The sequence below is a fragment of the Brassica oleracea genome, chromosome C1, assembly GCF_000695525.1.
Source record: "Brassica oleracea var. oleracea cultivar TO1000 chromosome C1, BOL, whole genome shotgun sequence".
NCBI classification, from domain to species: domain Eukaryota; kingdom Viridiplantae; phylum Streptophyta; class Magnoliopsida; order Brassicales; family Brassicaceae; genus Brassica; species Brassica oleracea.
The window spans coordinates 12768894-12782338 of NC_027748.1; the positions used below are offsets into that span (position 1 = coordinate 12768894).

The window sequence follows — 13445 nt, forward strand, 5'->3', positions numbered from 1 at the left end:
TACAAGGAAAAGGAAATAGGGTTTCCTTTTCTCTAACTAGGTAAGCCGCCTCTCTCTTTCCATGCGTGGCAACCTCTCTCTCTCTAGGTATTGGGCCGGTTATGGACCGAACCGGTTATGGACATCCATCATTTAGAATAAATACAAGGAAAAGGAAATAAGATGAGAAAAAGACAAAAATAACACTAAATCAAGTTTTTGTTCTCAAACTAGCACTCTAGATCAAAAGTCACAAACTTAGGGTTTAGAGTTAAAGGGTGGGGTTTAGGATTTAGTGTTTAGTGTTTAGAGTTTAGAGTTTAGGGTTTAGGGTTTAGGGTGTAGAGTTTAGGGTTTAGGGTTTAGTGTTTAGAGTTTAGGGTTTAAGGTTTAGGGTTTAAGGTTTAGGGTTTAGAGTTTAGGGTTTAGGGTTTAGGGTTTAGAGTTGAGAAATGAGGTTTTGGGGATAAGATTTTAAATTTTGAAAAATAAAAAAAATTAAAATTTTCAAAGGATAAACTTAGAAATGTGCTATTTTGGTCATTTTAGTTTTTGAGTGCTATTTTTGTGATATAAACTTAGAAATGTGCTATTTTAGAGATTTGCCCAAATAAGATTTCCTATTCTTTAACTAGGTAAGCCGTCTCTCTCTCTCCATGCGTGACCGCTTCTCTTTCTCTAGGTATTGAGCCGGTTATGGACATCCATCGTATCGTATGATTTATAACAAGGAATGAATTATTAAATTATTGAAGTGAAATAATATTGGCCACAAAATGAAATCAGACGTATCATCATCTCTTCATCCACCAATGAAAAAGTTCATCTTTTTCTCTTATACTGTTCAATTCCCAGGATATTCGAGAAGGGTTTCTTTTAAATTCTTTGAAATCTTATCGATCGTAAATTGAGGATTTCAAATGGGTTCGGTTTCGGGTCAAACCCGAATTGCTACGATGAACCTCTCCCTCTCCTCATCAGAGAAGAGCTCTAATTATCGCTCCTCGCTTCTCAACTCTAAGGTATTGTTTTCACCTTCATCGTCGTTCACCAGAAAGAAAAAAAAAAACAACTCTTTTTTTTATCTTCTTCCTTGGCTTGTGTTTAGAACGCAGTTTCAGATAGTTACGGGGTCTCTTCAAAATGCAGCACATTCCTCAGGGGCCAATTCCAAAGAATACAACTGTCTTCTGTTCGCCAAACTCGCCCTTTGCCAAAACGTGCAGGTAATCAAACCCTCGTATTGATCACCACCAAATCTCTTAGAATGTTAATTGTGATTAGGTTTCTTCTAGTATAGGCCACGTTGTGTCTCCCAGCTGCGTGATGCCCCTGACGGAAGAGAATGTTGAGAGAGTGCTCGACGAAGTTCGCCCCGCGCTGATGGCAGACGGAGGAAACGTGGCGCTGCACGAAATCGACGGGCTTGTGGTGGTTCTTAAGCTACAAGGAGCTTGTGGTTCGTGTCCCAGCTCGTCGATGACGTTAAAGATGGGTATCGAGAGTCGTCTCCGTGACAAGATTCCAGAGATCATGTCCGTCGAGCAGTTTCTTGAAGCGGAGACTGGAGGGTTAGAGCTCAACGAGGAAAACATCGAAAAGGTTTGATTTTAACTAAAGAAAAGTTTTAGGGTGAAATTGAAATTTTAAGATATTTTTCAATTTGGCCCCTGAGTTTGATGACTTTTGTTCAGGTTCTCGCTGAGCTGCGGCCTTACCTATCAGGAACAGGAGGAGGGGGGCTTGAGCTTGTTGAGATCGATGGTTATATAGTTAAGATTCGGCTCACTGGACCAGCTGCTGGAGTCATGACGGTTCGTGTCGCGTTGACTCAGAAACTGAGGGAAAACATTCCTTCAATAGGTGCAGTCCAGCTTCTAGAGTGACCTTTTTGTATTGTTCATCTACACAGAGCCTATTTTTCGATTCTATATACATCATTTTCAAATCTAACATCCATACCATTCAGTTCCTGGTGGCTCTTGTGTTGGCTCTCATTTTTGTCATATAACTAGTCTAACGATCCATATGCTTTTTGATCTCATACGCAAACCTTGGATTCATTCAGGTTACGTTCTATACAAGTAACTGAGTTTAATCCACTTTTTGAGCATTTGACCGGTTTATATAATCAAATTAAGAAATCACCAGTGACCAGAAGAAGTAGGTATCTAGTAAGAATGAAAGAATAGCACCCTGAATAAATATTCAAAAGACAACACTCAAACCATGCATGAGAGAGTGAGAACCTGAATAAGCTCTTATTTATCACTCTAGAGGAGCATATGATTATGGCTGTTTTGCTGCTGCATCTGACCAGATGAGCCTGGCGGAGGTGGGAGGGGAAGGAAATGGTCTCCAAAAGGGTTAGAAGGAGAAGGACCTGCGGCTGAGAACTGATGATGATGATGATCATGGGGATGAGAGTAATTGTAGGGACTTTGATGCATCATCATCATCTGTTGTTGCTGTTGTTGCTGCATTGCCATCTGAACGTTAGTGGGAGGAGCAATGTTAGTTGACATTGCAAAGGGATCTTGTTGCATCTCAAATGGGTTTTGTGGTGGTGCTGCTCCTGCTGTCTCTGTGCCACCATGTCCATAGCCAGCATTTGTTAGTTGTATCTGTCTCCTCGCTGAATCATCTTCGTAAAGACTATCAAGCAATAGCTTGTCGAATCCTCCTGCCTATAAAACACAACAAGAGAGAACAAACAACAAACCAATGTGAGTTTTGAGAGTATAAGTAGAGAGTTTCAAATTTAGATAGATGCGGTGTTAGACTTGATTACATATTTGGTGTCAGGAGCAGGGCGATGAGTGTTGTTGTTGTTGTTGTTTTGAGGAGTGACCAGTGCTAGTTCCCAACCGGATCCACCGGTTTCTATTAAGCTTAAACTATTGGATGGACCTGGAGCTTCATGACCTGTAGAGACCAATAACAGGTTCACAATCTTAATTTCTTCCTTTAATAGTGAAAATGGACCAGATGGAACACAATAACGTGGTTGTTTTGGCTACCTTGTGGATATATTGCCAGAGCCAACGCATTGCGGTCTTCTATCTCTGTGGCTTTCGGGTTTATCTCACTCAGGCCCTGTGAAGTAGAAAAGAGGGGTCAAGGGGGTTTGAGAGTTTAGCCAAAAGAAATGTCAATACACATTAATACAGTATGTAGAAAGAAGATTCACCAGCAAGTCATCCGTGTCTATCAAGAAAGAAGGTTTAGTATCTTCTTCTTCTATTTGTTCTTTCTCCTCTTCTTCGATAAGCGGCTGGTCTCCTTCAGTGTTTTCAGTTTGATTTTCGGTTTCTGCAGGTTCTTCAGGCTGAGCAGACTGTTCTTCTTCATCTTGTTCTTCTTCCTCCTCTTTTTCATAATACTCCTGTTAGAACAGCAAATGCCAACCATAAAGAAACTTGCTAATAGGCTTCAACAATATCTGTGGTGAGATAAGACTCTGTACCAGCTTTTTCTGTACAGAACCACTTTGAGGCGCTTCTTTAATGTATTCTTCCATTGTTGCAAGAAAAGACGGAGGAGGCTGAATCAAGTTTTACATATTAGGTCTTTTGAGTTGATCAATCTCATATCATAAACACACAAAAAAATGGTTTTAGAGTGAACCTGTCTCAATGTTGGGAACTGAAAGTTCCTTGCCAGCTCTAGACTTTTGCAGTGTTCATAAAAATCAGCCAGGTTTTCAGCCTGTGCAGTGAAAAACCTTTTAACATTCAAGCTTATAAAATATTGATACTAAGTGTAGCTTTAAACTCTTACCTGTTGGCCAGCTCGTTTGTATATATTTAGAGCCTTAACTGCATCATGTCTTGACATCTCAAAGAACTACAGAGAGAGCAGAAATATATGTACACTTTTTAGTAACATCTAAAAATTGATACTAAACTAGAGAAAGGAGATTTATACAAACCAAGTCTACAAGATTAATGATTCCATCATTAATGGCACAGTATACTTTGAAGCTTTCTTTAAGCACCAATGCAAGAGCGTATTGGATTAGGTAGTTGCTATAGCCTGCTCCTTCAGGCTGCAAAGCTGAAAACATGTTAAGAAACCATTCGTTGTAAAATAAAATAAAAAGTTGATATATAAACTTTACCTTACAACCGGTAAGTCTGAAAAGAAGCTGCTGTAAAGCAGGCAACTGCTCAAGCAGTTCTTCATTAGATAACATCCTTGTTCTATATGTTTGAGAAGCATTGAAATCCACGTTCTGAACAAATGATTTGTTGTTATAAACATATTTGTTTTAATTCTTATTTTTTTGTTGGTTTTTAAATGATGAGAAACTCCAGAACAAACCTTTGAAGATGCACCTGAACCTTTTGGTAAACGTTCTGCTTCTATGTCATACTTCAAAACACGGTAGCATTCAAGACGCTCTTCTAGGAAAAGCGCATATGTTCTAATCCATGCAGAACAATCCCAAGCTTCAACACACCATGCAAGCGATCAAGAAAATGTCTTTTAAGCAATGTTTCATTAACATACCAAAGATTCATTATTATCATTCTACCTAGAGGACTTGTATCGTCTTTGAAGTTAGATATTCGAAGTATATGTCCTCTGTGTGAATAATTGAGAAGCTCATCTCTGAATGTTGGGTCACCTTCTCTTAGTGTTCTATGAATGACTATTAAAACCTTTATAGCCACCTGCGTGTTGAGAAAATAATTTAGAGCAGTCCAAAGAGAGAGAGTTCATGTAATCAAAGAAAGTGTGTGTGTGTTTAAGTGACTCACAACCCAATTGTGAGTTCTAGACAATCTCTTGGCTAGTGCGTGAATGCAGTAAGCAACATCTGCTCGTGGTCGTACCGCAGATGTTGCAGAGAATATTTCTGTAGAAAAGATTACAAAAAAAAAACTCTGATCGAATCAGAAACTCATAATCGTCATAAAAAAAGTCAGGAGAGAGAAACTATTACTGCGAATATGGCGTTCTTTCGGAGCAGATTCGACGTGATTTGTGGATTTGACGATCGCAACATCCAAATCCTATTTGCCATTATTTTCAAATCAATTCATAGGTATCATCATTTTAAGAGAACGTTTTCAAGAAGAGATAATGTAACCTGACCTTAAATTCGCTGTTGACCTTTGCGATGCTGACTGTTGTGGAATCTTTAAGGGCTCCAACGGCTTTTCGGAAGCTATGAAAAGTTGCCATGGAGAGATGATCTGAATCTGGAAAATTGTTTGATTATTCAGACGGGATTGAAGAAGAAGACCGAGTTTGGTCTACTTCTGTTAGTCGCCTTGCAACAAACAGAACACGATAGTTTACAAAAAAAAAAACAAACAGAACACGATGTATGTTAAAAAAAAAACAGAACAAAACAGAACACCATAACAGACTTTTCCACAACCTCCTCTCTTCTCTCTCTTGCCTCACCATGACGTTCGCAACGGAATATTGATTATCTGGTATTTTGTCATTTTTATTTAATATTGTATCAAAAATAGTATCTCATATACCAGATCAATATTTTATTTTAAGGTTAACAAAAATTGGTATACTAGGTGATTTTTCTCTGCACGAATATAAATATTTCTGAAGTAAATATACTATAGTAATTGATTGCTATTTACTTTTAATTTTAAATTAATTTATAATTTGTATGCATCATTTATATTTGGGCAAATCTCCAAAATAGCACATTTCTAAGTTTATATCACAAAAATAGCACTCAAAAACTAAAATGACCAAAATAACACATTTCTAAGTTTATCCTTTGAAAATTTTAATTTTTTTATTTTTCAAAATTTGAAATCTTATCCCCAAAACCTCATTTCTCAACTCTAAACCCTAAACCCTAAACTCTAAACCCTAAACCCTAAATCCTAAATCCTAAACCCTAAACCCTAAACTCTAAATCCTAAACCCTAAACCCTAAACTCTAAATCCTAAACCCTAAACCCTAAACTCTAAATCCTAAACCCTAAACCCTAAACTCTAAATCCTAAACCCTAAACCCTAAACTCTAAATCCTAAACCCTAAACCCTAAACTCTAAATCCTAAACCCTAAACCCTAAACTCTAAATCCTAAACCCTAAACCCTAAACTCTAAATCCTAAACCCTAAACCCTAAACTCTAAATCCTAAACCCTAAACCCTAAACTCTAAATCCTAAACCCTAAACCCTAAATCCTAAATCCTAAACCCCACCATTTAACTTTAAACCCTAAGTTTGTGACTTTTGATAAAACATTAAGTGCTATTTTTGTGACTTTTGAACTTGAGTGCTAGTTTGGGAACATAAACTTGATTTAGTGCTATTTTTGTCTTTTTCTCTTTATATTTATAATATTATATTATTTTAATAATACATATGATTTTATATATGTTATATTTAAGGGAAATTGTCACTAATATCACTTTCCTAATACCATTTTTTAATTTTACACTAATCAGTTATACCTTTATAAATTTTGATAAGAAAAAGACCATCATATTGAATCAATCTTTCCTTTGGCTCAAACTCATTCCATCTCACTTCCAAAGTCTTATGATTTCTTGGGCGACACATCTGAGGTATCCTCAACATTCAAAAAATATCCTAATTCAGCCATCTCCTCCTCCATTACAGTCTGTTGCACCACCCCTTCACACGACTGTTCAACCTATTTCAGCTCCTATTACACGTCATCCAACGACTACTAGGAGCAAAGATGGAACTCGAAAACAGCGAACTATCATCAACCTCCACACTTCAACCATTTCTCCTCTCCCAAAAAGCTACCTATAACAGCTTTAAAAGATCCAAACTGGAATCCCTCAATGACTGATGAGTACGGTGCTCTGGTTAAGAATAAGACATTTAGTCTGGTTACACGTCCACCTAATGCTAACATTGTGCGCTCCATGTGGTTATATAAGCATAAGCTTGGTGCAGATGGAACAGTTACACGCCACAAATCACGCTTAGTGGCGAACGGCAAGTCACAAGAGCAGGGCCTGGATTACGATGAAAAGTTCAGCCCCGTTGTGAAGCCAGTAACCATCCGTTCTGTACTCCACCTAGCTCTGCAACGCGACTGGGAGGTCCATCACCTTGACGTCAAAAATGCTTTCTTGCATGGGACGTTAGATGAGACCGTTTATATGCATCACCCGCCAGGTATGGCCGACAAGTCGAAGCCAAATCATGTATGGAAGTTGGAGAAAACCCTTTACGGTCTCAAGCAGGCTCCAAGGGCCTGGAATGGTCGTTTCTCTTCGTATGTAGAACAGCTGGGTTTTACAAAAAGCTCCAGCGATAATTCTCTTTTCATCTACAGCAAAGGGAAAGACATTGCCTATCTCCTCCTTTGTGTCGACGACATACTGTTAACAGCATCGTCTCCGGCTCTGCGTCAACATATAACAACCTTACTGAAGAAAGAATTTGAGATGTCCGACGACGGGAAACTCAAATACTTTCTTGGCATAAAGGTTGACTACAATGGCGATGGCATGCTCCTATCACAGACAGCTTACGCGAAAGACATTCTAATTCGTGCCTCGATGCAAGAATGCAACCCTGTAAGTACTCCAGTCGGTCTCAAATCAAAGCTATCTCAAGACAGTGGCGACAAAGTAGATGATCCAACACTCTATCGGAGTCTCGCCGGCGCGCTCCAATACCTCACTCTAACACGTCCAGACATCCAGTACGCGGTGCAACAACTCTGTCTCTTCATGCATGACCCACGGGCCTCTCACCTCAATGCCTTGAAACGGGTATTACGCTACCTAAAAGGCACCATTACAGACGGCTTACAGCTCTACAAATCCAGCACAACCACCCTCACAGCCTACACAGATGCAGATTGGGCTGGGTGTCCCGACACTCGACGTTCCACCTCCGGTTACTGCGTTTTCTTGGGCAGCAACCTAGTATCTTGGTCATCAAAACGACAAGACACAGTTTCACGATCCAGTGCCGAAGCTGAATACAAAGGAGTTGCAAATGTCGTAGCTGAAACCTGCTGGATAAGGAACCTTCTTCTCGAACTCAAATGTCCTATTTCCACAGCCACATTGGTGTATTGCGACAACATAAGCGCAGTTTATCTCTCCACCAACCCGGTAAAGCACCAACGAACAAAACATGTAGAAATAGATATACATTTTGTTCGTGAGAAGGTCGCAATGGGTCAGGTCCGAGTTCTACATGTTCCATCCTCTTCTCAGTTCGCGGATATCTTCACTAAAGGTCTTCCAACGTCTCTCTTCAACGAATTCAAAACCAGTCTTTCTGTTAGAAGGCCCAACGATAAGACTGAGGGAGGGTGAAAGAATATGCTCAACGATATGTTCCTATATTCTAGGATCTCGATACTTGACCATATCGCTTGTATAGAGGAACCGTAGAACAACCTTGTGTATATATTGATTGTATCGTGTTTATGATTGACCAAGGAAAGACATACACTTTCACATATCCCTGATTAATTAAATCTAAACTCATTCTATCTATAGAGAGAAAATAGAAAAACTTGCAGATAATCCCTAGTTTTCTCTTTCTTTTTGCCTCTCTTTGTTTCTCTACTCACGAATCGATATATATTTTCCTTGGGTTTGAGTTTGCTGTGGATCCACTTCTCAAATGTTAGATCTGGTGAAAAAATGAGATGTGATGTAGGAGAGAGTAAAGAAGGCTCGGGTATGGCTAATGAAGCGGTTTTCTTTCCTCGGAATGGGACTGTACTCCTTCGCCAGCCTCATCCCGTCCTCCACCGTCACCTTGTACTTCGGCAACTCGTCCTCCGTGAAAATCCCTAATGCGACGTAATCCAATCCCACGATCCCGATCCTGATCGGCTCGTCGGTGACTATAGCCACCAGATCTTATTGTTCTGTATGATTCTGCAACTCAACCTTAGGTTTTCATGACACTTTTCCAGTGAATTACTTTGATATTTCCAGGCACAATATTTCAAAAATGGTATCGAAGAGATGGCTGGAACAACCTTACGATGTGTGGCACTGGCCTTCAGGACCTATGAGCTTGAAAAGGTCCCAACAGGCTAAGAACTCTCAGACTGGGTTCTCCCAGAGAACGGCCTTATTTTACGATCTATAGTAGGCATAAAGGTGAGGATTAGTTTTGTTTATTTATTTTCATTTTTACTTTTATCTTAACATTAGTCAAATATATACATCGTATTTGTTTAGTTTCAGAACAATAACCCACATATCATGGGCTGCAGTATTTTTCTAGTGTTTCTTATCAAATTATTTTCAAATGTGGACTCAGAATGCTGGTGTCAAGGTGCTTCTTTTGTTCGATTTTACCAAAAAGGCCCATTGCACAAATTCTCTTTCATAGCCTGCTAATAACGCTGCATGATGTTTGTTGATGTTCAAGTCGTATGGTTACTGGTGACAACGTCCAAACTGCCAGGGCTATTGCTTTGGAGTGTGGAATATTGACTTCAGATGCTGATGCCTCAGCGCCTAATCTTGGAATGGGCGCGTGTATCCGTCTGGTTTGTATATTTTTCGACTTCCTGACATTAGAGAGTATCTAATTGAGATATGCTTTGTCTTCCTGCAGAACATGAAGCCTCATGAAAATTGGAAACAACTGTTTTCCATAAAAAAACGACAGTAGATCATTTCTTAGAGTAATGCAAGATATGTACATGAACCTCTTCTTTGGAGATGAAGTGTTCAAATACTTTAGGAGTTATGATAGTTAGAGGTGATCTTGCAGTTGAACGTGGATGGGAGAGACTAGATAATATACAAGAGATTATAGCTGTTTGCAAAGTTGCTAGTGTACAGGTGATTTTGGCGACTCAGGTTATTTAAATCACTTGTCAATGGTCTTCCAACTCGAGCGGAGATCACAGATGCTGCAAATGGCAGAAGGTCAAAAAATTTCACCAAAAGTAAACATGATCCTGCTAAATATTTATTTGTCTATGGAGTTTGAATATTTTTGCAGGGAGAGCTGTGTGATGTTGAACAAAGGCAACTTCTTACAAGCCTGTATAAATATTTTATAAGCCCTTATAAAACTCTATTCTATAAATCAACTTATTATTATTTATAATAAATTAACTTAGAAATCCTTACAAACCAGTTCATAAACTCTTAATTTAACTTATAAACCTTTATAATCAAAAACCAGTTTATAAACTCTGATAAATCAGTTTTTAATCCCTTATAAGTTAATTTATAAACCCGTAGAAATTAATTTATAAACCATTTATGAATACTTAAAATTAATAATAGTGATTTACTATCAAAATGACTCATTTATGATTTCGCATAATCAACTATTGTTCTACGAAACCACATAAAGCAATTGCTAATCATCAATTCAGGCTACAAGATTGATGCATACACATGTCCAATTATTTATAAACCATTATAAACACTTATAAATGACTTATAAACCCTTATAAACCTTATAATTTGTTTAAATAATTTTATAAATGAAATAAAGACTTTTATAAATGATATATAAAAAAATTCTTATAATGATTATTTATAAATTCTTATAAGTAAATAGCTGTTATACCAATTATGAAATTTTTTAAAATATTATAAACTAATTTTAAAATTTATTCTTTTATAGTTTCTATAAATTATTTGTTCTTAACCAATTTACAAACACTTAAATAATTATAACCTGTTATTAATGGGTACATTTGTTTATAGGAGTTTATAAATGATACACAAAACCTTCTAAATTCTTACAAAAGACATATCAGTTTATATATACTTATAAAATTTAATAAATTGATTTATAAGGTCTTATAAACTGATTTATTATTTATAAACTGATTTATGGTTTATAAGGTGATTTTTGGGGTTTTAAGATAATATATTATTTTTATTAACTAATTTTAGTTTTATAAGTGTTATACACCGATTTATAACCCTTCTGATATTTTTCTAGCAGAATATATATTTTTCTAACAGCTCTAGAAGAGCCTCTAAACCGTTTATATACCTTTTATAAATTCTTATAAAGTCTTTATAATTTTTTATAAACCTTTATAAATGGTTTATAAACTATGAATAAATATTTTTATAAATCTTTATAAACTTTTATAAATTATATCTTTATAATTATTTTTATAAATCTTTGTTAGAGACCCTTAATTAACATTTTAGAAACCTTTATAAACTTCTACAAATATTTATAAACTTTTATAAAATGTTTATAATCTCTTTATAAGTTCTTATTAATTAACCTTATAAAATGATTTATGAACTCTTATAAAATCATTTGTATATTTATAAAAGATTTTATAAACTCTTATAAACTTTTGTAACTGGCTTTATAAATTCTTATAAATAGATTTATAGACTTTGAAATAGTTTGTTAACTATTATTACTGATTTTTTAATTACTTTTGCTTCTTAATATTACCAAAGAGATATCCACTTTTGTAATCATAGGTAAGTGAGGCAGGACTAGAGACAAGTGTGAAAACCTCTGGAAAGAATTACCTATTGCATTTACGTTGAGATTGTTGGTTTTCCATCATAGTATAAGAAACCACAGTGAAGTGAAGTGAGCGTCCCTGCTGTTTTGTTGTGTTTTGGATGACTTGGAAAGGAAACAACATGTGAATTTGTTCTGTTTTGTAACAATAAGATCTTATCCGTAATGAAGGTAAAAGTCCCAAATAACTTATCTGTTAGGCTCTCTGTTGCAACCCTGTTATACTATATGTCCAATGTTCTTCACATGCTTCCTTTTAACATGAAAACAAACATATCTTGATCTTCATCACATGAGCCATCAAGAGGATGATTCTAGGAAGAAGAACAGACATTTCCTGATTATTTCATAACATTAACCAATTGATAACTTATCTAGAAAAACACACATTATTTATGAAATATTAATCATCATTTTACAAGAAAAAGAAACGCTATGGAAGATGACAAAGCGGTTGATGATAAAACATGAGTTTCTAAGGTTACCAATATTGTTTCTGTAATGTGTGTCGCACAAAACGTAAGATACATGAGGGAATTTTGCTTGGTAAAACATAAAATACTGAACTTGGTCTAGCAGTTTCACCTTCAGAGAGATTGAAGGACTAGACTAGTTCAACGAGTAAAGGCATAGAACCAAGCACTTGTGTCAACGGTAACAGTAGCATGTGCATGTTCCATTCCTAGTTGACAATGACATGAAGAAAGATTATGGTTATATTAAGTTCCACAAATATAAAATTTAAAAGAAAATTTAATATTAAGAAAACAAATAAATTTAATAATGATAAAATATAATATATCTATTTTGCAACTATTTGATCAAACAGTTTTTAATTTTAATTCTTTTTTGTTTTTAATGTCTCTTAAAAATAAGCAGTAAACAGAATTATGATTTTATTTGAAAATAATATTATATAAGTAAAATATAATTTATCGATTTTTTTTTGCTGTAATTGGAAGATATTATAGTCAACAAAATATATGAAAAATAAATAAAACACTTCAATAATACTAATTATAAACTATTTTTAGTCAATTAAACATATATCAGTTTATGTTACTTAATTATGTTATGTAATCATCTAATAAATAAATAGATATATAAAAATATTTCTATTAGTTTGAATTTTTTTTGTATTTTTTAAAATTATGTTTTAAAATAATTTTTTTTTCTAATATCAAGATTATCTGTGTAAATTTGTTTTAATGAAATCACATTATATACAAATTTATATTTTTCATCTAAGAAAATATAGATATAAAAAAAGTATTTTATTACTTCAAAAGTACATTTTATGTTATTTAAAAATATTTTTTAAATGTAATATTACTATTTTGTGAACTTCCTTCTTCTTTTTTTGAAATCATATTATATATACATATATTTTCGTTTTCAATTTGGTTTTTTTTTTAACTTTATAAAAAATTTCATTTTTTTATCATATGTATATGTTTTTGGAAAATTTTTAAAAGGAAACTAAATAAAAAAAAATAAATAATAGTATTTAATACTTTTAATTTATTAAGAGTATCAGTGTAATCAACCATCATCGTGAGAGTTAATATGAGAACGACACATAGAAAACTGATTTCTCAAATAATTATTATAGAGATTCTTATAATCGGATGCCAGTTACTAAAAATATCTTTATAGTATGGTATATATGGAATTATTTCCCTAATTATCCATATACTGTACACTACAAGAAAATATATTTTTTACTAGGTCAGTATTCGTTGTAAATTCGTCGTAAACGGTGTGTTACGACAAATTAACGTCGAAAGACGTTTCGTTGTTAAACGTCCGTCGTAACGGAGGTTTCGTCGTAAACGACTCGTTACGTTTACGACGAAATATATTCCTCGTAAAGCGCAGGGAAAGGATTCGTCGTAAACGACACGTAAGCTTTCGTCGTAAAGCCCACGTAATTAAAACGATGTAAAGCACACGTAAATACATTCGTTGTAAATCACTCGTAAACATTTCGATGTAAAA

The 13445-nt window shown here is 35.2% G+C and overlaps 2 protein-coding genes and 3 long non-coding RNA genes across 7 annotated transcripts; 3 read left to right on the plus strand and 2 right to left on the minus strand.

Moving 5' to 3' along the window:
• Positions 1-767: 767 nt before the first annotated feature.
• LOC106314832 (nifU-like protein 3, chloroplastic) lies at positions 768-2023 on the plus strand. The gene is made up of 4 exons (XM_013752650.1): positions 768-1001; positions 1088-1205; positions 1280-1581; positions 1674-2023. Exons 1-4 carry the CDS (start codon positions 900-902, stop codon positions 1863-1865), a joined length of 714 nt encoding a protein of 237 aa, XP_013608104.1. The 5' UTR covers positions 768-899; the 3' UTR covers positions 1866-2023.
• Positions 2024-2097: 74 nt separating this feature from the next.
• Positions 2098-5302, minus strand: LOC106314825 (putative clathrin assembly protein At4g25940). Its single transcript, XM_013752643.1, has 14 exons — positions 5080-5302; positions 4928-4997; positions 4743-4840; positions 4517-4655; positions 4303-4430; positions 4100-4213; positions 3911-4027; positions 3760-3825; positions 3607-3687; positions 3446-3523; positions 3170-3364; positions 3000-3075; positions 2771-2904; positions 2098-2666 (listed from the first exon to the last, which is right to left on the minus strand). The coding sequence occupies exons 1-14, from the start codon at positions 5167-5169 to the stop codon at positions 2253-2255; spliced, it is 1800 nt and encodes a 599-aa protein (XP_013608097.1). The 5' UTR covers positions 5170-5302; the 3' UTR covers positions 2098-2252.
• Positions 2556-3389, plus strand: LOC106314842. The gene is made up of 4 exons (XR_001264573.1): positions 2556-2705; positions 2791-2923; positions 3019-3201; positions 3298-3389. It is a non-coding gene; the product is annotated as an uncharacterized LOC106314842 (long non-coding RNA).
• Positions 5303-8281: 2979 nt separating the features above from the next.
• LOC106325883 lies at positions 8282-9332 on the plus strand. The gene is made up of 3 exons (XR_001267081.1): positions 8282-8843; positions 8912-9079; positions 9243-9332. It is a non-coding gene; the product is annotated as an uncharacterized LOC106325883 (long non-coding RNA).
• LOC106325890 lies at positions 9081-12152 on the minus strand. Of its 3 annotated transcripts, none has more exons than XR_001267090.1 (4): positions 12033-12152; positions 11466-11761; positions 9631-9843; positions 9081-9536 (listed from the first exon to the last, which is right to left on the minus strand). It is a non-coding gene; the product is annotated as an uncharacterized LOC106325890 (long non-coding RNA). The 3 variants fall into 3 exon arrangements; XR_001267089.1 differs by having other exon boundaries at positions 11373-11761; XR_001267085.1 differs by lacking the exons at positions 11466-11761; positions 12033-12152 and having other exon boundaries at positions 9204-9536; positions 9631-10355.
• Between the last annotated feature and the right edge of the window lie 1293 nt (positions 12153-13445).